At 49.5% G+C, this 23,755-nt stretch overlaps 1 protein-coding gene across 3 annotated transcripts; it reads left to right on the forward strand.

Moving 5' to 3' along the window:
• The first annotated feature begins 1,142 nt into the window (after positions 1–1,142).
• On the forward strand, positions 1,143–21,906 carry PARP16 (poly(ADP-ribose) polymerase family member 16). 3 transcript variants are annotated; one of them, XM_072962219.1, is made up of 7 exons: positions 1,143–1,275; positions 1,500–1,801; positions 12,352–12,489; positions 14,355–14,561; positions 17,296–17,467; positions 18,955–19,096; positions 20,425–21,906. In XM_072962219.1, the coding sequence occupies exons 2-7, from the start codon at positions 1,628–1,630 to the stop codon at positions 20,561–20,563; spliced, it is 972 nt and encodes a 323-aa protein (XP_072818320.1). In that variant the 5' UTR covers positions 1,143–1,275; positions 1,500–1,627; the 3' UTR covers positions 20,564–21,906. The 3 variants fall into 3 exon arrangements, with proteins under 3 accessions (XP_072818320.1, XP_072818321.1, XP_072818322.1); XM_072962220.1 differs by having other exon boundaries at positions 20,428–21,906; XM_072962221.1 differs by having other exon boundaries at positions 12,352–12,432.
• Positions 21,907–23,755: the final 1,849 nt, after the last annotated feature.

A 23,755-nucleotide genomic window follows, 5' to 3' on the forward strand; every position in this document is an offset into this window, starting at 1 on the left:
CAGACACTCTTTGATGCTTCTGGACCAGTCCAGGACTCATAGCAATGAGGGGATGATGGGGACTCCCGGAAGCAGCCAGCCCTCATTGTCTGGCCTGGGAACCTCTGTGGGGGCTGGGCTTCTTCCAAAAATCATACGTACAATCCAACAGCAGGGACCACTTCTCCTGTGAAGCTAGGGTCCTGCTCAGCTTGGATGCAGACGGTAGGGAAGTTCCACTCCGAGGATGCTGGGGTGTGGAGGTGTGGGCAGGGTACTGAGTGGCTTCTTGGTGTGGGAATTAGCAATGGCCTATGCTTAGGTTTCTATGTGACCATGAGGCCAAAATGTGGGGTTTTCTTTAATGAGGTTGTGAGTTGGAAGAGGGGATGGGATTCTAGTCCCTTCCCTCCAGCATAGTTAGGTCAGTCTCCCCTCTGCCCTCCTCCATTACTTGTATCTCCAGCCTCTCTTTCAGGGAGGGTCCCAAAGGAGGATCTTGGCACGTATTATCTGAGACGCCAGAGACTTAAGCAATGCAGAGAATGCTGAGGCTGAACGGCTGAGGAAAGGTCTTTTGGTTTTCAAAATCTCAGATTCACACCATCGGGCCGTGGGACTTTGGGCAATCATGGCAGCTCTGAGAGACTCAGTTTCCTTGTGTGTTAAATAGCTCCTTCCGCACAGCCTGTTTTGGAGGGAAGCGAGTGAAGAGGGAGGCAGTTAGGTAGGAGCAATTCCCCAGGAGAGCCAAGTAGGCTCAGCCCGCAGAGCTGCGACAAAGGCAAGTCCAAGAGCGGGTCGAAAGGGCGCCTGGGTCAGCGTCTACTCGCCGCTTCCGTGAGGACGGTCCGCCGCGGCGTGGCTGATTCCGCGGGGGCCGCACACCTTGCAGCGGGGGACCACTCGGGTGGGGACGGGCGGACACACCCTGCGCCCGGGACGGGGCGGGGGCGGAGACGGGCGCGGGAAGGGGAGGGCCCTCGCCGCGCTGGGCGGGGCGCGAGGCCGCGCCGGGCGCGCGGCTGCGGGGAGGGCAGGTAGGCCCCGGCGCGCGGCGGGGCGCGGGAGTCCCTCCGGCGGGGAGCGCACGCCCAGCGGACGCGCACGGCTGGCAGGACGCAGGCAGCGCCGAGGGCAGCCGCGCGAGCGCCGGGGCTTCGGCGGCGCAGGCCGGAGGTGGGGCAGGAAGGCCGGCGCCGCGCCGCAGCCTCGCCCGGCGCGGGGAGGGAGCTTGGCCCGCCGTCCTCGCTGGAGGGGTGCCCCCACCCAGGCACCTACGGAGGACACGTGTCAGTACGTTGTCGTCTCATCCCGTGTCACAGCCCCTCCCCCAGGCCTGGGATTCCCCGGTCCGCCCGGCCCTATTATCCCCAGTCCCAACCCCCCGCGCTGACCCGGGATCCGGGCCGGGTCCCTCTCCCCAACCGGCGCGTCTCCCTGGGCAGGGAGCGGCTCGGCGCCCGCCGAAGACATCCCCCAGCACGTTCTCACCCCTGTCATCTCGTCCCTCTGCCTAGCCCGCCCCACGCCTGGGAACCCCGGCCCCCTCTGGCCCATTGTCCCCGGGCCCAGCCCCGCGTTGACCGCAGGCTCGGCCCCAGCCCCTGTCCGACGCGTCTCCCGCGGCAACGCGCCGCGACCCGGGATGCAGCCCGCGAGCTGGGCGGCGGTCAGGGAGGCGGCAGGCCGCGACGTGCTGGCCGCCGACCTCCGCTGCAGCTTCTTCGCCTCGGCCCTGCAGAGCTACAAGCGCGACTCCGTGCTGCGGCCCTTCCCCGCGTCCTATGCCCGCCACGACTGCAAGGACTTCGAGGCCCTGGTGAGTGTGCTGTCCCCCGGCGCTGTCCACGGCCACGTTGCCTGTGGAATTCGCGTTAGTGAACGTGCCAGCCCCTAGACTTGACATTCCCAGCCTGGCCTTGGGGAAGGTTTCCAGGAGCTAAGAACACTCCCGGCACCCTAATGTTGACCCTCCCAAGGCACTTGATGGCTGCCTCTTGTTAATACAAGTGACTCCCAGGGGTGAAGTGAGGAATTCAACAGTTGCACAGGCCTCCACAACGTTTTCTAGTGTGGCCAACAAGAGGATGTTGGTAAGAATCAACTTATTCTGCTAAATAGGAAGTTATCTATCCCTTTGCAAATAATTCGACACAAAAAATCCCCAAAGCCAGCTGGACCTCTATCTTCAGATGAGGTAACATGTGGGCAGTACTGCTATAAATTATAACATATGGACAGTACATAAGTGGGCTGTTATTCCTCTGATGATTCAGGACGCACTTAATTTCTTGCAGAGTTCACCTCAGGGTCAACATTCCAGATATCAGTTATCTTTGTAATCTAAATGGAATTACCTAGAAAAATGTAACTTAAAAGTTGATTCTGTAAGAAATACAAAATTGGAAGCCTGTAATCATTATAGTCATTAAAGTCAGAATTAGTACTCAATGACTTTCAGAGAAAACTCCAGGCCTACTTGGTTTCATTGGTGAGTTCTACCGATCACTGAGGGAATAAGTAATTTCAGTTTTATACAAATTCTTCCAGTGTTGAAAAATAGGTTAGTGTAATCTGATACTAAATCTCATAAGGATGATAGAAGAAAAGAAAATTATAGGCCAGTGTCACTCGAGTATGAATATGGAAATTCTCCATAAAAAATTAGGATCCTGACTCTAGCAGTATATGAAAAGAATACTTCTTATTAATAGGTTGGGTTTATCCCAGGAATGCAAAATTAGTTCAACATTAGAAAATCTCTTAATGTTATGAACCACACTAACAGAATGTTAATCATGTTTAGAATTAACATGTTTAGAATTAACATGTTTAGAATTATCTCTGATGAGGTGGGCAGTGTTGCGTTCCCTCTTTGCTATCACTCAGAAGGTCAAGGGACAATGGCCCAGCCTCCTGGCCCCTACCTGGTCCATTGCAGCTTAAGCAAGGGATGTGTCGAGAGCATCTGAGGCCTTGACCACAGTGCGCAGGGGTTTTAGGGACCGGGAGTAGGAGGTCGGAGAAAGAGGGAAACAGACTGACTTCCCCTGTGGTTTGTTCTGCAGGTTTAGATACTCAATTTTGTGAGTTTGTGGTATCAGAGCATTGGGGATGTAACTTTCTCCAGTTTTGTCAATGGATATTTATGGAGCGCCTGCTCTGGACCAGGTGCTAAGGATACAGAATGAAAGACTCAAGGGGAGGTTAACAGTCTGCTCAGCTATAATAGGGACTAAGCCCTTTATTACAACATGGAAGCCCAGAGCAGGGACCCCAGCCCTTGGCGGTGGGCTGGAATCGGGGAGCACTGACCAGGGGTAGTTATGAAGCCATGCTGAGTCCCTAGGAACATGGAGGATTTCAAGGAGCAGAGAATAGGAAAGGGGTATTTCAGGAGGATGGCAGGATAGTCAGAAAACCAGGAGCTCACTGAGAAGGACAAGTCTATACTTTAGGATGGCTTTCGTGGGGAACAGGAAAAGTTGAGGACAGCCAGAGCAAGCAGGGCTGGGCATGTCCTGCTAAGATGTGTGGATTTTATCTTTGGGTTAGGGAGGGCTTTGGTGATGTCCAGGGTACATTTCTGAAAGGCCCCTGTGGTGGCAAGGGTATAGAGAGGCAGTAGACAGAGGAAGAGAGATTGGGGTCATAGGGACCAAACTCACTAGAGATGATGCCCCACCATGTGCTTTATTAATTTTTGCCAAGAAACATCCAAATGGACTAGAATGCTCAGTGCATTCTCTTTCTGCTGGAAGGTCATCTTGGGAAACAGAAATCAGGTTTCTTTGATGAATATGGGATAAATGCAAAAGGAGCTTTGGAATTGATTTTTTTCATGCTTTTGAAAAATTTTGTTTTAATTACACAAGTAATGTTTAAGTATATTCTTGTTACAAAAAATCCAAGTGATACGAATAAGTACCAGCGCCCCTGATAGAGCTCACCCCATCCCATATCCCTCCCCGTAGGTATCAGTGCCCTCAGTTTGGGGCATACCCTTCCTCCCATACCTGTACTCCCTAAGGAGAGTGTCAGCAATCCGGGTGGCCCCAAATAGCCACCTGCTCTGTACGGACAGGCTGTCCCGTGCACAGGGCTCATGGTGCCAGTTTTAGACGGTGCACCCTTTCTCTCGGGGGCCACTGGAGAAACACGGACAGATTCTTACCACCCCATCCTGTTGCCATATTCCTTACTGGACACCGTTGTTAGGGAAGCTAGCGCAGGCCGCACAGATTCTTGGCTGTCTGTAGCCATGGCTTTCAGGGGCACTTTCTGAGAAGGCGGCTCACCGGGCAGGGCCTGGCACGGCCTCTGGGGGCATGCGCACGTTCTTAGGTAAACACGCTTCAGGTTTCATTTTACCACATGTTACATGAGTTACAGAAAAGCTGCAGAGATCTTGGCATCTGAAACTGTCTCTCTGACTCAAAGGTTAACTTTTAAAAGGGAATCATATCTGGACTCAGCCTTCGGGATCATTTTGTGGTTCCCTGAAGGAGGAAGGTACGGAGCTGTTTAAAATGTCTCTCATTTTCATTTGTTGAGCTAAAAGCACTTGGAAGTAATGTAAAACAGTGTATCGTTCTCAGCCATTTAAAATTAATTTTCTCCACACTATGAGGTGTCACAACACACCTGTAGCACATGTGTTGCAGTTTCCAAAAATCAGAGCTCTGGCTTGAATTACTTTCCGGACTGTTGCTTTCCTGAGACTGCCCACCGCTGAACCATGCTCTGGGCTGTTGCTTGACTCTGGCTTTATTCTGTCCCAGCCCCCAAAGTCCCAGATCATCTCTCAGGTGCCATGTTTTGAGAACATTTCTATTCTGAGTCAGCACTTCGATTTCACTGTAGGAGTTCTTTGTATTCGCAGTGTCTGGCCTGGGACCAGGTACTTTTTAGATGTTTGAGGAATCAAATTGGGTATGTGCTGATTGGCCAGGCTGAGCATTTCTGACCTTGTTCCTTGGGACAAGGGTTGGCTAAGCTCTTATCAGGTCAGGGAATCTGTAGCATTCTGGGAATGTCCTATAGCCCTCATCTTCGCCCCTCAAGCTTTAGGTTGAGCTATCCCAGTTCACATTCCTGAGTCACAACACAGAATCTTGTCACTGGTGTCACAGCTGTAAGGATTTTTTGTTTTGTTTTTCCCCTAGGAAGCACCATGCCCTGGTTCTCCATTAGCTTGCAGCCCCTATCTGGGGATGGGAGGTGGGGTAGGAATGGCTCCTTTGTATTAATTCCTGCCCATGGCCACCCAGAGCATGGTTGAGGACCAGCAGCATCAGCATCACCTGGGCACTGACCTGCCAATCAAGATCTGCACGTTAACGAGGTCCCTGGGTGCTGGTGTGCAGAGTGAAACCTGAGAAGCACTGCATCTGGCCTGTCCTATTCCCACCTACTATTTTGGGGCCGAACTGCTCTAGTTGACTTTTCCTGGTTCTGGTCTCTGGGTTGCACTGCGTAGACGAGCTGACTCCTCAGTGTCTGGGTTAAAATGTGAATAAGCTGCTTTCCTGACCCCAGGGCATGCCTGCCCTCTCCAAGCCATCCCCTTCTTTGTGCAGGCAGACTCTCCTTCCCCCTTCAAGATGTAGCTGGAACCTCATCTTATTCTGTGCCTCCACTTCCTTCCTCTGGGTTCCTACACAGTTTTAACAAATTTACTCTTATAAATAATGCTCTGGTAAACATCCTTCTACCTTAATCATTGTTTACATTGCTAGTTATTTTCTTGAAATAAATTCCAAAAGGTGAAATTGCTGGCTCAAAGGCTAGTGAGCCTTTCTAAGGAAGACTTTAATGCTTATTTCCAGACTGGAAATGGAATGTTAACATTTGCTGGGGAGATCATTCTTTATAAGGGTCTCAACCTCGGCTTGCATAGAGCTTTCCTTGGGAAGCTTTAGAAGATACTGATGTCTGGGCTCCACCCCGAGAGATTCTGGTTTAATTGGTCTGAGGTGGAGCCTGGGCATTGGGGGTTTTTTGTTTATTTGCAGAGCATACGTAGTTTAAAATTTTTCCTATTGATTGATTTGATCATTTTCATGGGTGCTTGGTACCCACCTGCTGGTTAGTGAGGAAATGGTAACAATCAGATTCAGTCTAGTCTATTAAGGGACCTTTAGGGACATTCTTGTATCTCAGTGTACAGTTCTCAGTCTCTCGGATTACCTTTGTATTCTCAAAGATGGCATTTGAGGAGTGGGAGCGAAAAAGTATACAGACATAGGTATGTGATGTGACCGTCGTTGGGTATGTGACTAGAAAGATGTCTCAGCCTAAGGGAGGGTGATGTGGAGCCCAGGGTGGGTCAACCTTCCAGTAAAAGCCATTTCCTCCCTTCCCAGCTGTCCCAGGAATGCCGGCCTTTCCTCAGCAGGTTGGGTCACAGTAGAGAGGGAGATCCGAATCACAGTAATAGTAATACAGTGCCTTACACTTGCACAATAGCAGTGGTACTTAGTACTTGCCTATTCTGAGCTTTTTTTTTTCACATGTAACTCAGTTAATCTCCCTAACAACTCAGCAGTTACCATCTCCATCACCATCAGCCAATCAGTATATGTGCTGGTGGTAGACCGACCACCCTCCAGCTCCCAGGTGATGCTGGTGTGTAGTCAGGGTGGAGAACCACCCCTTTAGAGGGTCCCCATGGTGACTCTTTTTATGTAGAGGACTCTTATAAGGTAGACTCTCACTCCCATTCTATTTTAGTAAATCTGGATTTTCATACCTTAGGTTTGTGCAAAGCAAGGTAGGTGTACCTGGATGTAGCGGTGTAACTGTGCCATCCATCTTTCCCACCATCGTCTCAGCAGCCCACCCCACTGTTCCAGGTGTCACTCTATCAGGTCCCAGAGGTTGGAGACCCTGGCTGTGCCTTTGGATCACTTCCTTCTAGCACCTCCACCCACGGCTAGTAATTATAACCTCTGGCATCTTCCTAGGCAGGAATTTTTTTCGGATGTTCTTTCCTGCTGCCAGCCCTTCTAGGACAACATTGCTTAACATCTAAACCTGAGTATCCCCACCTTTTCGTGGTGATAAGAATCACCTGTGTCAAGTTCCCTAACCAGAGATTCTTGGGCTGCTGCCCCAGGAGATTGTGATCTGGATGGTTGCAAAGTCTCCACTGGGCTGATTCGAAGCAGGGAAATTGAATTGTCTCCTTCTGAGGTCATTGGCCCTCTCTCTCCTCTGCTTGCCCCCTGCTGGTTCCCTGGCCTTGGCTTCTCAGTCACCCTAACCACCTCTTTCCTGAGACTTCCTTTCTCGAACCCCTGTGACTGCCTGGCACTGCCCACCACTCAGAACTTGCCCAGGCTCCACGGCCACTTCTGCAACTGAATGCTTCCTTACTGCTCAGAGCAGGGGCTATGAAGTGTGGCCTGTGGGATGACTGGTTTTGTTTGCCTTCTTATCTTTTAGAAATTGGGAAATTTTTTTAAAAAAATGCAGCTTGCTGATTTCTTTTAAAAACAAAGGCTCCCCAGCCTGGGTGGAGGTTGCCCTTGGGCAGAAAGCAGCTGGAGCTAGGGGTTGGTGGCTGAGCCCTTTGCTAGGCCAGGGGTCTCCAGTTCAGCAGAGTCTTCACCACTCTTTCCTAGACAACCTCTTACTCATTTGCATCACCTCTCTGGCCTTGGGAGCATTTGACCCCGGATGACCCTTTGGGACTGTTCACTGCGTCTTTGCGCACTCCTTCCCACTGGGAATGCTCTCTCTCTCTGCTTCTTAAACTCCCCCCGTCACTTCAGGGCCCACTCCCATCCTTGCTTCCGTAAACCCTTCCCTCTGCCTTCCCCCGAGCCCCCAGAAATGCCTGCCTTCTTCCTAAACACTTTCTCCTCAATCTGTTGATAAATGCGCTCTACTATCATGAACTGTGCCTCGTAAGTCTTGTCTAGATGGAGAGCTTTCTGTCTCCTGACCCTGCTCCGTACTGCGCATGGCATCCATCTTTCTCCCTGCCTTTGACAGGGCTTGGGCACAGCCAGTAGCTGCCCTGCTTGCGTAATTCAGGAAACATGCCCGAAGCTTCCCAAGCAGCCTCTTAAAGTTCACCTGGAATTGCTCTTTTGGGTTAAAATACACAGTCCACTACTAAATTTCTCCACTGATTTGGTAGGAGAGCATCACAGAGAATGGACTCTGGAGCACAGGGGAGGAGAGACCACCTGGCTTCATGTCCCTGCCCTGCCACTGAATAGCTGTGTGTCCCTAGGCAAGGTACTTAACTCGCCAAGCCTCAGTGTCTCCATCTTTATTTTTATTTGGAAATTAAAAAAATTTATTGAGGTATAACTGATTTACAATATTATATACATTTCAGGTGATTAATTGATAACATACAGTATTTGTCTTTCTCTGTCTGACTTATTTCATCCTCCAAGTACATCCATGTTGTTTCAAATGGCTACATTTCATTCTTTTTTATGACTGAGTAGTATTCCACAGCACGTGTGTGTGTGTGTACACACCCATCTTTATCCATTCATCTGTTGATGGGACCTAGGTTGCTTCCATATCTTGGCTATTGTAAACAATGCTGCTATGAATATTGGGGTGCACGTATCCTTTCGAGTTAGTGTTTTTGTTTTCTTCAGATACATACCCAGGAGTGGTAGCTAGCTAGGTAGATGCTAGCCATTCTGACAGCTGTGAGGCGATATCTCATTGTAGTTTTGATTTGCATTTCTCTGACGATCACCTTTAAAACAGGGTGTTGTGAGGATAAGATGAGACGCTGCTTGTGCAGCATTTAGCCCAGTGCCTGGCACATAAGGCCTCAGCAAATAGTGGCTGTTACTATCTCATTCCGAACTTCATACCAGACTCCAGGCTGGCCTCCGGGGCTCTGGGATAAGTAAGATGTGGTTGGCCCTCAGGGAGTGTTTGTCCCAAGCAGATGTGAGATGGCTCCAGAGAGTCAAGTAGCAGTGTAGGATTCTGCACTGAGCACCAGGGGAGCACAGAGGTCGTGTGTGGTCAGGGAGAGGGGAGATGGCCTTGCAGACTGAATGTTATGCTGGGCAGCTGCAGAAACACAGTGGAGGAGAGACGTAGTGCAGCGGGGAGCAACGTGGTGGAGCAGGTGGGAAGTTGTAGCCAGAGGTGCTGTTAGGCCGACGCTAGACAAGATTCTGAAGGGCCTTGTTAAGGGGAGGGTTGCTAGATAAGCAGATAAAAAATATAGGCCACCTACTTAAAATTTCAGTTTCAGAGAAGCAACAGATAATTGCTTTAGTACAAGTATGCCCTAAATATTGCATGGGTTATATTTATCTTAAAAAAATTGTTGTTTATCTGAAATTCAAAAATTTTTTTTGAAACTCCAATATAACTGAGCAGACTGTATTTTATCTGGCAACCCTGCTTGGGTGCCTGGACCTCAAAAACCCCTGCTCAAATGCAGAAAGGTTTTGGTCATAAGAGGAAGAATCCTGTCAACTTTTTGTAGCAGATTAATTTTTTCAGAGTAGCTTGAAAAGTGAAATGGGACACGGGGGAGGTCAGTGGAGGGGTTAAAAGTGAGGACAAAGAGGGCAGCCCAGCAGGACACACTGGGGGCCCTGGAAGAGGCCTGGCCCCAGGGGAGCTCAGGTGAGGATTGGGCCCAGCTCAGTGTAGGGAGGGCTCTCTCCCACTTTCACAGACGGAAGCCCTGAGAGGGGCCTGGCTTAGCTGGCGGTCCCTTTGTGGGGCTCCCTGTGCCTCTGTCTGGGCTGTTGACAAAGGCTGTGGCTCACAGGTGGGATTGGAAAGCGGTGATGGAAACAGTGGTCATGGGAGAGAGAACTCTGCTCTGGCCCTGGCATCACACGTGTGGACCAGGAGTAGAAAAGAGGGTCAGGGGAGGCCGAGGGGTACCTGAGGGGACACCATTTGGAATGCAACTCCAGGTACCGTTAGCAGCTCCGTGATTCCTATAGAACAGAGGCCAGAGTCCCCGAGAGGGTACAAGGCCCTTCACAGGCTGATCCCAAATCACCCTCTTGCTCCTGCTCCTCCTGGCAACCCCTCCCCCAGACTCTAGGCTCCAGCCACACCCAACTGTCTGCAGTTAATGACGACAACCATCATGGCAGTCCCACTAACTTAACACCTTCCTGTGCTCTAAGCTCTGGACTACTTTGTTTATTCTTTCATTTTTGGAGGGGGGGAGAGGAGGTAATTACATTTATTAATTTTTAGAGGAAGTACTGGGGATTGAACCCAGGACCTTGTGCATGCTAAGCATGCGCTCTACTGCTTGAGCTATACCCTCCCCCCTGTACTGCTTTAGTTTGATTAATCTTCACAGAGAGCCCATGAAGTGGCTACTGATACTATCTCAATTATGTGTTTGAGGAAACTGAGACACAAGAGGTCAACTCAGCCAGGTCACACAGCTAGTAAGGGGTGGACCTGGGCCCCCTGGAAGGAGAGCCCACACAGTTAACCACCTCGCCATCCATCCACGTCCCTGTCTACATGCTGCACTTCTGTGCCCTTGCACGTCAAGCCTGGTCACAGGCACCTCCCCTGCAAAGCCTGTCCCGACCACCCCCTTTTCTCCCAGCCCCTACGCAACAGGTGTCCCGCCTGGTCCCCTTAGTAGTTTGTATCCATCATTGTTACAACAACGAGTAGTTTTAAGTCATAATTATTTACCTTTCTGCCTCCCCACTGTGTAGCACCAACACACGTGGAGCATCTACACACCCCTGTTTTTTAATGGGATCCTCCCTGATGGCCCACAAGGCATATAGAGATAGTATTATCAGAAGTCTGAGGCTATTGGCTGAGTCTTGGAAAATACAGACAGGAATAAAGCAGCCCTGAGATATTTCTGACTTTCAGTTACAGGGTTAAGAAATAAAGCCCCTTTCCATCCCCACGGTTGGCAACAGTGAAATTTCTAGCAACGTGGAAAAGAACCACTGGTATTCATGAGGTACCAACTACATCCCTAGCAAAGGTGTGTCTTGGCCAGGGAGAAATACAAGTAAGAAGAAAAGAAATAGACATGCAGTGTATAGACCAGGCCCTGTGATTCTGTTACCTTCTCTAATCTTCCCGACAGCCTGCATGGAGATAGTAGGGTTCCCGTGTTAGGAGATCGAGGCTCAGCCAGGTCTAGTGCTTTGCCTAAGGAGCAGGGATTTAGACCAAGATCTGTCCGCTCTTTCCTCTACATCCAGGAAACAGGAGAGTTTGTAAAACGCAAGACAGTCCTTGGTCTCCAGGAGTCCTGTCCACTCGGGGGAGAGGGTACTGGGGCTGAGTGCTTTAGGGGTTTGGAGGACAGGGGTTGCCTGGCTTGGTAGAGGTGGGGGAAGGAGCATGCCAGGGGCCAGAGTGAGCCAAGTTTGGAGGAGGTATGTTCACAGATGGCACCAGTCTGCAGTGGCGTTTTAAATGCCATGCTGCAGAGATTTAATTTCTAGCCACTTTTAATTTCTGAGCAGAAGCTACAAATACCTTGTAAGCTATCTGTTAGTCCAGGTACCCAGTCCCTTATCAGAAGTCTCGGCACCAAATGTGTTTCAAAATTCAGACTCTGAAATCAGGAAGCTCTGGGACGATCACAGCTCACAGCTCACAGCAGGGTGTGTTGTTTCTGCCGAAGTCCTTGCTGTGGTCCACGAAGAGGTCCAGGAGCTCGTCTTTGCCCCTAATAGTGACAGCTCAGGTGTAAGAAGATGAGATTCACATGGGATGGAGCAGGAACTGCTCTGGTCTAATGAAGCCCCACATTCCAGGGACAGAGGCAGGTCCCTCTAGTAAGAACACCACAGATCTAGCTGCCAGGGTCCTTACAAAAAGTCACTCGGAAGCCCCAAACCTTGGATCCCCCACTAACGGTTTCTTCCAGTCCAGATGTAGTTTACCATTCTGGGTCATCTTTACCATAAGCAATGTTGCCTGGTTATGTAGGTAGTTGCTTTATTATCTTTGTCTGGTCTCAAGGGAACAGGCTAACAAGAAGTTAATTAACTCATGCTGAAGGAAAAAGGCTTTGGTAGCCCTTTGCTCACACGTGTATATACCAGGTATGTGGTAACATCTGCTCCATTCCTGCAGCAAAATGTATCAGTAGTAACGCAAAGTGGGATAAATAGATTCAACGAACCTCACATCGGTTCAGGTCAGGTTTTGTACCGATTCAGTTACAGAACAGCCTTTCAGTGTTCAGAGCGTTTGGAGCTGGGCATTATTGGAAAAGGATCCTAAACCTGTGAATTTCCCTCCTAAGAAATCCCCTGAAACATGAAAGAAGTGCAAGTCGCCTGCCTCACCACTAGAGGGCACCTGGTTATTATCATTTTGTCCAGGATCCTTGCTAATGGAGGTTTTTCCTCACTCCAGCTTGCAGATGCTAGCAAGTTACCCAACCTGAACGAACTTCTTCAGTCCTCCGGAGACAAGGACAAATGGGCCTGGGACCTGGTGAGCTGGATTTTATCCTCAAAGGTCCTGACAATTCACAGTGCAGGGAAGTCAAAGGTGAGACTTTTTGGTCTTTAGGATCACAGAGTCTGAGCACTGAAGGGATCTGGAATATCTTTATGCAGTGGAATGATCTGGGCAGCTTGTTGGAAATGCGGATTCCTGGACCTCATCCCCAGAGATTCTGATTCTCTGTCTAGAGTGGGGTCCAGGAACTTGCACACTCGTGATGCAAAGCCGTGTTCTCCCTCGTACTAGCTGTGCAACCTTGAGCAGGTTACTGGGTGCATATCATTACCTCAGTCTCCTCATCTGTAAAATGGGGATAATAATAGAGCATTAAATAGATTTTCTTACTTAGAACAATGACTAAGGGCTCAGTGAATGTTGGGTATCACAGGCACCCCAGGTAATTCTGGTAAGGGTGGACCCTCGACCACAGCTTAAGAAACACTGACCTCGTCAAGCGGTCAGGAAACAGAGAGGCAGAACCCGAAGGGGTGGAAATCCTCAGACTCTGGGTTCAAATCCCAATCCTATCTGTTGTTATTGAGTCTTCTTTTCCCCACTTGTAAGTTGAGAACATTGACAGTTACCTCAGAAGGGAGCTGTAACAGAATATGTGTCATCCCCCCAGTACAGTTTCTGGCACAGGCCAGACATTCCATGATTTGGTTTCCCTTGCCTGGCTGGGGTCTCCCAGGCACAGGCTGGGCTGACAAGGGTCAGACTGTAGGACCGGCAGATCCCTAATCTGGTGTTCTTTCCTCTAAGCAGCAGCAGGGGGTTTGGCTCTACTGAACTTCACTTAATTAATCAATTTTAATCTAAGAGCATTTGATGTTATAAGTTCCTGCTAAAGACAAAAATCCTCCCTATGTTTTAATACAAAAAAAGGAGGATGGTCCTGACCTCCGACTAAAGGACAGTTCTTTCAAAGAAGGGCTCATGGCATCCTTACATCCATATAAAAGTATTTGTTAAAATTGCCCTTATTTTTGTCATTTAATCACAACCCAGAGAAAACTTTACCACAGACTGGCTTTGGTCTGTGATTTACTGTTTGGAAGTCTTGGAGATGGTGTGCTCTCTACCCTGAAGAGGATTATTACCTTTTAGGAAGGAGCTTACCCTTCTGTATCAGTTAGCTTTTGCTCCATAACAAACCATCCCCCAAATCTACTGGCTTAAAACAATATTGATCGCTTCTCATGATTCTGTAGGTTGGGTGGGTGGTTCCTCTGGGGGGGGCTGGCTCACCTGGGGCTGATCCAGGGTAGCCTCCCTTACATATCTGGGATGGCTGCTGTGGTTGGGGCCTTCCCCTGTGAGGCTGTCATCCTGTAGAAGGCTAGCAGGGCTTGTGAAGGGCTCCCAGCAGCTGACGAGGAAGGCCAAGCCCTTTTCAAGTCTCTGCCGTGTTTACCAAGGTCCCATTAGCCAAAGGAAGTCACATGGCCAAGCCCGGATTTAAGGGGTAGAGAAATAGATTCCATCTCTTGATAGAATCTTGGTGGAATTCCACTTGCAAATTCACATTGCAGAGGGGTGCGTGGACAGGAATGGGAGGAAAAAGTTTTGGCCATTTTTGTAATTTATCATACCTTTCTACCTCTCAAAATTTTTGTCAAGATGGAATGCAGGAAATAGATGTGAAAGTGTTAGGAAAATTAGAAGTGATCTTTAGTTAGAAGGAGCAATTCACGCTTCTCAGTTAGCCTACTGGAGGGAAAAATATTAGGGAAAAGCAGTGTTGAGTTATAAGCTCTGAGCTTGTTTATAAGTTGTTTTTATTCCCAGGAAACCGTTTGTCCTCATGAGCAGGACCCACAGGAGTTAAGCCCAGGGCTTTAGGAGGCCATTTTGGCAGCACATTTTACCAGCTTCTCAAATAAAATTGTGACTTCCTGCATGTTCTCAAGTTTGAGAAGATCCAGAAGCTGACTGGTGCCCCTCACACGCCTGTCCCCATACCGGACTTCCTGTTTGAAATCGAGTACTCTGACCCAGCCAACGCCAAATTTTATGAGACCAAAGGAGAACGAGATCTAATCTACGCCTTCCACGGGAGCCGCCTAGAAAACTTCCATTCCATCATCCACAATGGCCTGCACTGCCACCTGAACAAGGTGGGGCCCAAGTCTGCCGACCTGGGGCACAGAGCTGGTGGGGTGGGGGTGGGTGGGTTGGCCAAGGCCTCACCGCTCAAAGTGTGGTCTGCAGACCAGCAGCAGCAGCATTGCCTGAGAGCCTGTAAAAATGCAGAATCCTGGGCCCACCTGGACCTTCTGAATCAGAACCTGCAGTTTAACAAGATCTCCAGGTGATTCCTATACTGATTACCGTTTGGGAAGCATCAGTTTAAAGATGGTTCCCAGCCTTGGCCACACGTTTAGAGTCACTTGGGGAGCTATTAAAAATCCCAATGCCTGGCTGCGTCCCTGACTGATTACATCAGAATCTCTGCGAATGGGGCCCAGGCATCAGTATGCTGTCAGAGGTCACCAGGTGATCCTAATGAGTGGCCAGCCCGTGCTCCTCAGCATGGTCCCTGGACCAGTGGCATCTGCATCCCTGGGAGCTTGTTGGACCTGTGGCATCTCAGGCCCACGCCAGACCACTGGATCAGAAATCACACTTTAACAAGCTCCCGGGTGATTTATGTGCATGTTGAAGTTTGAGAAGCACTTGCCTAGGGGGCAGTCCAACAGAGTCGGCCCCTGGAGAAATTGAGGGATGTGCCAAGGAGAGGTCCTTTTCCTCCCTCCTTGAGCTCCTTTCCTCCCTTTTTTAGGAGCCAAAACAGTGTCAACCACCCATCCTTTGCAGGCATTTATTTTGCCCCTCAGTGAAGCGTAGGTAGAGGAGTACAGATGAGCCAAAAAGACTACCTTTGCAGCTCTGCCATCCTTGGCAAATTTACTTAATCTCCCAGAGCCAGTGTCCTCATCTGTAAAACGGGACACTGTTTCCCACCTTCTGGTGTCCTGAGAGGACTGAAACCATTCATGTATGCAGAAGGCTCTTCCTGTACTTAAGTACCGAGGAAGCAGTGGCTGCTTTTAGAGGATGGAGAGGGAACCAGCGGTGCCAGCCTCTGCCTCGTCTGTGGGGCTGGCTCCACCAACCGTGGACCCAGTGTGGCTGATGTAGCCCGAGGCCAGAGAGACTTTTCCGACACGACTACAGCTAATTAGCACAGTTGGGTTTTGCTGAGGATGACGGGCTTGTTTACACTGGCTCTCAGCTTTTTATTACGGCCAGGCTACTGGAATCCAGGGGGCCTCTGCTTTACCCCAGAGCCGGCCTGGAGAAGTTGCCTGCGGATGACAGCCTTGTCACCAGACCTTCACTTCAGTGCCCGAGGGAGTTTGCTGCTTAGAAGCATCTCACCCGAGTCCTTTGGAGACGTGGATGCTCTTCTGGCCTCTGACTGGGTTTTCAGTGAGGGGCTTTACTTGAGGGAGCCTCCCTGCCTCAGTTGAAGCTATGAGATTGTGTTCGTTTAGAGATAACGCCAAGTTTCTTGCTGTGGTCCTCCACTGCTTAAGGCTCTTGAGTCTAGGGAACGGTGTATACATGGCAGGCATCAGCAGAGAATGGACGTGGGGTCAGATGAGAGGACATCCAGTGTGCTTGGAAAAGACCTGTGTCAGTTTTTGAGACATGGGGACACTGTGTAAAAAGGCCAAGCCAAAGCTTATCTCATTTCCCCTAAGCTTCACTGACCCAGCTTAGAATTGGGGAAGCCTGGTGCCACTGATTAGGACATTTCTCAGTTCCCAAGTGGAGAATGTTCAGTGAGCTTTTTGAGTCCATTCATCGTCTTAAGATACTGACACTGTGGCCCAAGGATAACAATTGAATTTCAACTCGTGTCAAATTCCACCCACTGGTAGTAGCTACCTAGTGTGTCGTGTTGAGGATTCTGAGTCAGTATGAGTAAGTGCCACGATTGACATTTTTATGTCGGCATCACAGTTGACTGTTGATGTCTGCCATGGGCAAAGCGTGTGTTTACTGTGCCCACTGTAGCCTCAGTGTGCAGCTATTTTACCTGAGATTCTCTCGCCTGGCATGCTTCCTTGTGGAGGACACCAAGTTAGCGCCTACCACCAGGGACCTGCCTCCTAGAATTTTGGACATTTGCTTGGTCAACACCAACACAAAGAGTGCAACTTACCCTGCCCCTCATGTAGACCTGCCTTATTTGGTTCCAGTTTCTGTCTGAGAGCTTTGTTTCTTTTCCAAGTAGTGACTCAGATGACTTTCCCCACTCAGATGTGACCCCTCCCTGTACATAAGGGCATAACTTTGCTTCTGCAAGCCCGTCTGTGTCACCATGCTTAACACATTCATGCAGCAGGAATTACTGCCGGGCTGTGACATGAGAGCCGGTAATGGAGTGCCCGCTGTGTCACGTGCCAGGCGTTCTGCATAGTGCTTTGTGTGCGTCACCTCACCGGACCCTCACCCACGACCTTGTTATCACCACTTGTAGATACAGAAACCGAGACCCCAAGAGTTTATACAGCTGGCTAGCTTGTCAGAGGCATAGGCACGATTCAAACTTGGACTCATACCTATGTTTTCCTTTCTCAGCCTTGACCGCTGGAACTACTAGTTTGCCAGGTTAGTCAGCCACATCCCTATCAGTTAACTGCTGTCAGCTTGGAATGTGTTCTGTAATAACCCTGTGATGATGTCATGTCATTATTTGACGTTATGCCTTTTGCTGGGGAAAAAAGGGGCTTGACGATTTTATGTTAACAACTCTGTTGAAGAAAGACCTGTGTTGTCTTGCTGCTCCAGCTCCGCGATCACCCAGCCCTTTTTCTCTTCTGTTGACCTCTGCCGTTCCAGACATCCTTGTTTGGGGAAGGGACCTACCTCACCAGTGACTTGAGCCTGGCCCTCATTTATAGCCCCCATGGCCACGGGTGGCAGCGCAGCCTCCTCGGCCCCATCCTTAGCTGCGTGGCCGTGTGCGAGGTCATTGACCATCCAGACGTCAAGTGCCAAACGAAGAAGAAGGGTGAGTGAGCATTTGGCCCAGACCCGGGCTGCCGGCCTCTGGGTATCAGGCTCTTGCCTTTGGCCCAGCTGTTGGGTGGAGCGTGCGTTGCACACCAATGGGTGGGCTGCGTCCAAAGCAACATAGAACAAGGCATAAGTTACTCAAGGAGTAAGTCGTCTCCTTAGGGCCTGAACACACAATGGAAAGGGCATCCCTTACTACAAGGTAGTAGGGAGGGCTGGGTGAGGGTGCTGATGAGGTCCTCGGGGGCAGCTCAGAGGAAGGAGCAATCCCGGTGGGTCCAAGCGCTCTGACAAAGCATTGGGCTGGAGGAGATGAAAACGAGTATGTGAGGCCAGAGCACAAGTTCCTCGAAGACAGAAACTGGGTCTCATTCATTCTTGGGCACCTGGTATCAGCACAGAGACATTCAACAAACATTTGCTAAACTGAAGGTAAAGATGTGGGTCCACACCCCGTCCCTCCAGGCTGTCTGCCGTGTGCTGGAGCCCCTGGAGGATGTGAGGGGCATCTGAGGCCATGGGAGTAAATCCCGGGCTCTCCAGGGAGCGGATGACGAGTGGGCCGCCTCAGTCCACTCCCTGGATACGTCCCTTACGTCTTCGCCCTGTGTGCCCCCCTCTTCAGCCCTCAGAGGCAGAAGAGTCACAGAACTGTGGTTCTAGTCCCCAGAGCTGGCCTGTGGGTTGCACTGAGAAAAGGAGAATTGAGAAAACCGTCTGTTCCTGGCGCTAATGTAAAACAACTGGAATCCCGAGGATCGGGCCCAGGTCTGACGCCACTCTCCCAAACCAGAGCGCGTGAACGTTCACATTTATAATTCCTGGGAAGTCTGCTTCCAGGGTGACATTAAACATCGGGACAAAACCTCCCAGCGTCTGCTGTCATGCAGCTTTGGCCTCTTGTGGTTTTTTGTTGTTGTTTTTTGGTTCTTTTCGGTAAAGCTCATGTTATTAAAAGAAAAGGTTTTGTTTTTTTAAACAAGTCTTGGTACAAAGAGTGAGAGATAAGTGTTCTAAGAAGCTCAAATCCAGGATGGTTAATTTAAAATGCCTGCTAAAAGGCTCGTTTCAGACCAAGTCCTGTTTCCAGTCTCATGTTATTTTTTTGTCATGGCCTCTGCTTTCCCCACTCAGTTTTGTTTTGTGTTTTCTCTTGTATCCCTTATATTTTCCTGTTCCTTTTTCCCTCTTTCTGTTTTTTCTTTTTTTTTTTTAGGGGGAGGTATTAGGCTTATTTTTTATTTATATTTGGAGGAGGTACTGGAGATGGAACCCAGGACCTCGTGCATGCTAAGCATGTGCTCTACCACTAAGCTATACCCTTCCCCCTTTCTGTCCTATTTTTCAGTCCTGCTTCAAGTACACACACATGGGGCTTCTCCACCCTCAGGACCAGGAGGCTTGACCTGTTCCTGTTCATATTTTGCTGCTTTTATTATTGAGTGTTTCCCCTGTAAAGTTGTGCTTTCTCTCCTTTTTCAGATTCCAAGGAGATAGACCGCAGGAGAGCGAGAATCAAGCACAGCGAAGGGGGCGACATCCCTCCCAAGTACTTTGTGGTCACCAACAACCAGCTCCTGCGAGTCAAGTACCTGCTGGTGTACGCACAGAAGCAGCCCAAGAGGTGAGAGGGACGGTCCCCACGTGGGTCCAAGAGGACGGCTGAAGGCTGGGCTCTTAGTTACCAGCACCCCGTCTCCCCCAGCCGTAGACGTCAGCATGTACAAAGTGTATAAAGCTCTCTGCTCTATGTGAGGGGTATGAGGTGATGAATACAGGTCGAATGAAGTGTGGTCCTGGCCCGAAGACTGTATATTCTAATGAAGAAGAGCTTTGTTAACACAAATAACTTGAGGGACTGAATGAGGCCAAACTGGTTGCCACAAACTGTGAAGCCCCTCAGTTGCCCAGGTTTCTGAAACCCACTGACTTGGGGCAGGGCAGTGTCTGGGTCTGACTGGGATTATGTGCTGCCCAGCTCAGTCACTTCCCACAGTGGCTGTCAGACCTCCCCCTGCTCCTCTCTGGCCCTGAGATGCCTCACTGTTATCCCTAAAATGAGTGTGTTGAGCCCAACAGCAGACGAGGCCCCTCAGCTCCTAAGGACCGTGGCGGATTTGCCACCCCGTCTCAGCAGTGTGGTGCTGGAGGCTGTAGCAGGGCTCTCCAGGTTTGGGGGTCACTTTGGGATCTTGCTGCGTTGTTGAGGTCGATGGTAGAGTTCCTCGTGGGGCTGAGCAGCAGGTGAGCAGGTAAGACAGGAGTGGGTTATTTTTAATTCTCTTGACTCCTCCTCATACACACCAGTGGTTTCCATGCTCCAGGATTTAATAAACCAGTAAAATCCTCCCTCTCTTAAATCTGGGAAATCTGTACAGGGTTCCTGAGTTTGGGGGACATTATCCTTTGGTCTGAAATCATCTGGCTTTTTCTACTTGAAAATTCCATTCCTTTCCCACTCCTTCCTGGAGTGTCTCTTCAGTGCACACTTGGATAGCTTAGATCATCTCCCAGCGGGCCGGAGAGGATTTCCCTCGCGCAGAACAGTATCTGTACATGTCTGAAAGTGAAAAGCCTTCTGCTAAATACCCTGCCATCTGCTGCCATCTGGTCAGACACCCTTAACGAGGTCATTCTTCTGGATACCAAAGCCTCGCTTAAGAAAAGATGGGTTATAAAAGGTACAAGAGGGGCTATAAAAGAAAAGATCAGGATGAGCTCATTGCATAGCTGTCTTTGTACATTTAAAAAATGTTCTGGTGAAAGGCGTGTCAGCACCAGGGCAAATAGCCCCAGACTTTTTGAGCAAAGGAGCACGCATGAAGCTTCATTTCATGGCTCACCCAGAGGATGAAATTCATCATTTCATCTCCTCTGAGCCAGGAGTTGTTGCATACACTTAAAAAAATGTTTTTCTCTCTGTACCAACATCATTCTTTCTTCCTCCTGAAGCAGGGCTTCAAGCCAGCTCTCCTGGGTTTCCAGCCATTGGTTTACGGTCATGATATCCCTGTATCTGCTGCTGCTGCTCATAGTGAGTGTCATCAACTCCTCAGCTTTCCAGCACTTTTGGAATCGTGCAAAGCGATAATCTTTCTGGGCCTGGTGTAGGGGCCACCTCAACCACGTGCCTTAGGACAGCTCGTCCCGTACCTCCCGTGCCCCACATCCAGCCAGGCTGAGCCTGGGGGCCGGTTGGGGACCACAGGACAACGTTCACATGCCATAAATGTATCAATTGCCTTTGATGATGCTCTCAGCCACACTCTGGTCAACAGGGGCTGCTGGCCCCTCACTCTTAGGTTTTGGGGGAGATATCCTGTCTGCTCCTTCCTAAACAAGTCTTAGGGAGGTGGCTTTTTTTTTTTTTTTTTTTTTTTTTTTTTTTTTTTTTTTGCCAGGGCCAAAGGAGAAGGTCCTGCTGCATTTAAAAACAAAGTGTCCAAGCTGTCAGTGGGATGTTTACAATCGCTTCTGGCGGACATTGGCCCTTTCTCTAATGCCTTCTGGAAGGCGGAAAATGTGTAGTGGGGACTATAAATCACTAGGCGGTTGCCTTGTTTTGACTTGAGACACCCAAGAGGAACAGTCATGTTTCTCATAAAAATCGGTGGGATCGTTTTGAATTCCTTCAGGCTTTGTATGTGAGTGCAAAACACTTCTCACAGTTTTCTCAAATCAACAAACAGCGTTCTGCTGCAGCTGTAACCCCTCCACCCCAATCACGGATGAGAAAGGAAGGAGTCAGAGACCTGAAGAAAAAATACGAACTTAACAATGAGCAACTCAAGTCGTCTTTTTCTAAAAATTACCAACTGCTGATGACAGCTGAAATGGAACCAAATGTTTGTTTTCTGATTTTTTTATATATATATAGCTATTTGACAAATTCGTCTTTGCGAGCTGAGTAAAAGGGGAAATTTCTAAACCTAGAGCACCATTTGGCCAATGTCCATGGCCTCTTTCCTAGCCGTATTTTAGAGAAAAGGACTTGAGCTGCAGGCCTGCCTCCTGCTCTCGTTCTCACGAAGCTGCCTTGATCGCGGCCTGTCGGCCACAGTGCCGCACTGCAGGCCTTCTCCTCTGGGCGGCCGGCCTTTGAGATAGAGGCCTCCCTTAGTGTGCCACAGATGTGTGTGGCCTGAGCCTCCCTCACAGGGGTCACAGGGCTCTGGGACTCAGCCTGGGCTTTAAATGTGCAGAAAAAGCCTCTGACTGCCCAGAGAGGGCGGTTCCACCTGCTGTATCCTCTGCCCCTCCTTCCTGCCCCGTGTCAGCCCTCACGGAGCCCTGTCTGATTTAGGGGGGAGATTTCTGTAGAGAAGGTGGAAAGTCATATTTCTATAATTTGTAAAGTTGCGAAAAAGCCACTATCGTGGTTTTTACATTGAATATTGGAACATTTCAAAAATAATAAAGGTATTTTCCTAATTTCCAAGTTGCCTTTGTGACTGCTTTCAGCCTCAGCATGAGACCGCCGTGTATTCATTGCTGTGAGAACTCATCCTCTCTTCCTACCTTGTTTGAGGTGGCTGTTTGCTGGACAGTGTTTATCTCCAGGATATCTGTAGGCATTGGATTTCTAGTCACTGATTTACCAAATATGAGCACCTACAGTGTGCCAGGCACTAGAAATAGGAGCAGGCTCAGGTCAAAATGCCCCTGCCCTCACGGAGCTGACAGTCTAGCCAGGTGGGCAGGTGGACAGACATGCTCCAGGAGTGAGGCGGCATTATGTGGTATTATAATGGAATTTGGGGAAATACTTGGCAAGGAATCTTAACATGGCCTGGGGTCAGGAAATGTGGAGGCAAACCATGTAGCACTGCAAGGCACCTTCCATGTACTGATTTCTTTAATCCTTACAACAGATAAGAAAGGCAAGTCCCAGAGAATAGCTTGCCCAAGGTTACAAGGCTAGAAGTGGCAGAGCTGGGAGGTGACCCTGGCAGACTGGTTTCAGGGTCATTTTCATAACTACCATGCTGTCCAGCCCCTTGGGGGGTCCCAGGAAAGGTGATGTTGAACTGAAACCTGAAAGAGCAGTCGGTGTGAGGCTAAGAGGTGCAGGGGAGTTTCAGGCAGTGAAAACGGCACACGCAAAGACCTAGAGTTCCTGCTGGAGAAGCTAAAAGTAGGATGGTCATGAAGGAAGAGGCTGTGGTGAGAAATGGGGCTGGAGAGGTGGGCGGGGGCCAGATCATAAAAGACCTTAAAAGCTGTGGGCTGGGGAAAGCCCTTAGGTTTCAAGCAAGGAAGTGATGTGATCAGATTTGGTTCACAGAAAAATCGTTCTGGCTGGTGGTTGGAGAATGGATTTAGGGTTATTTTGAGGATTAAGAGAACTGAAAGTTAAAACAGCCCAGCACAGAGCAAGTAGCTGATATGTTTCAGCTGCTATTATTATTCTCATTATTACTTACTTTTAATGGCCCAGCAGAGGAGAATAGCATGCAGAGAGCGAGCAGCAACTTCCAGGGACAGCCGAACAGTGAGGTGTCACAGAAGCGAAAAAGGACGTGGAAAGGCTTGATGAGCAATGTCAAACACTGCCAAGCAATCAGGATTGTTCCTGAGAAGAGTCTATTGGGTTTACTGAGTTGGAGATCATTGGTGAACTTGGCCAGAGCAGTTTCAGCAGAGTTCAGTGGAGGGGATGCAGGCAGAGTCCACCTGCACAGGCGTGAAATATTGTCTGCAGTTTCCAGGGGTTCTCATGCAATATTTATTTAAAACCCAATGCCCTTTTTCTGAGGTTACACACACACACACACACACAAAGAAAAGAGGCAATGCAATACCTGATATGACTGTGGGGCAGGTGCGGGGCTTATGGGGGGGACTTGAGGACGGATGAAGAACGGTCCTGTCTTCCAGGAGCTGCCTGGCCAGTGGGGGCCATCGGACAGGTACATTTTGATATGGGGGGAGGAAATCTCTGGAGCCTAGAGGGTTGGCATGGACAGGAGGGAAGACTAGGACAGGGCCATATTATGACTTCCACAAGCCCTGGGCACTTTATCTTTTATACTTTATGACTGTGTTGGTATAAATATGAATGCATTACTATTATGTACCAAAATGTTTTCTTCCACTTAAAAGCTCATTTTTCCCCCTTCTAATCTTAAATGGAAGAAAAAGATTTTTGTAATGAAGACTTCAGGCCCTGTGCCTACTCTGCCGAGTGGATGAGACAGCCCTGGACTGGGGTTATAGGAGATAGTGTGAGATCCCTGGGTACCTGGGGATGGAGAGACAGGAAGGAGACAAACCCTGAAGACTT

Source organism: Vicugna pacos, chromosome 6, assembly GCF_048564905.1.
Source record: "Vicugna pacos chromosome 6, VicPac4, whole genome shotgun sequence".
Taxonomy (NCBI): Eukaryota; Metazoa; Chordata; class Mammalia; order Artiodactyla; family Camelidae; genus Vicugna; species Vicugna pacos.

Coding starts and splice junctions, on each gene's coding strand:
- PARP16 (XM_072962219.1), top strand. CDS start 1,628: ATGCAGCCCGCGAGCTGGGCGGCGGTCAGGGAGGCGGCAGGCCGCGAC. Junction 1,802..12,351: donor GCAAGGACTTCGAGGCCCTG/GTGAGTGTGCTG, acceptor TCCTCACTCCAG/CTTGCAGATGCTAGCAAGTT. Junction 17,468..18,954: donor GTGCCAAACGAAGAAGAAGG/GTGAGTGAGCAT, acceptor CTCCTTTTTCAG/ATTCCAAGGAGATAGACCGC.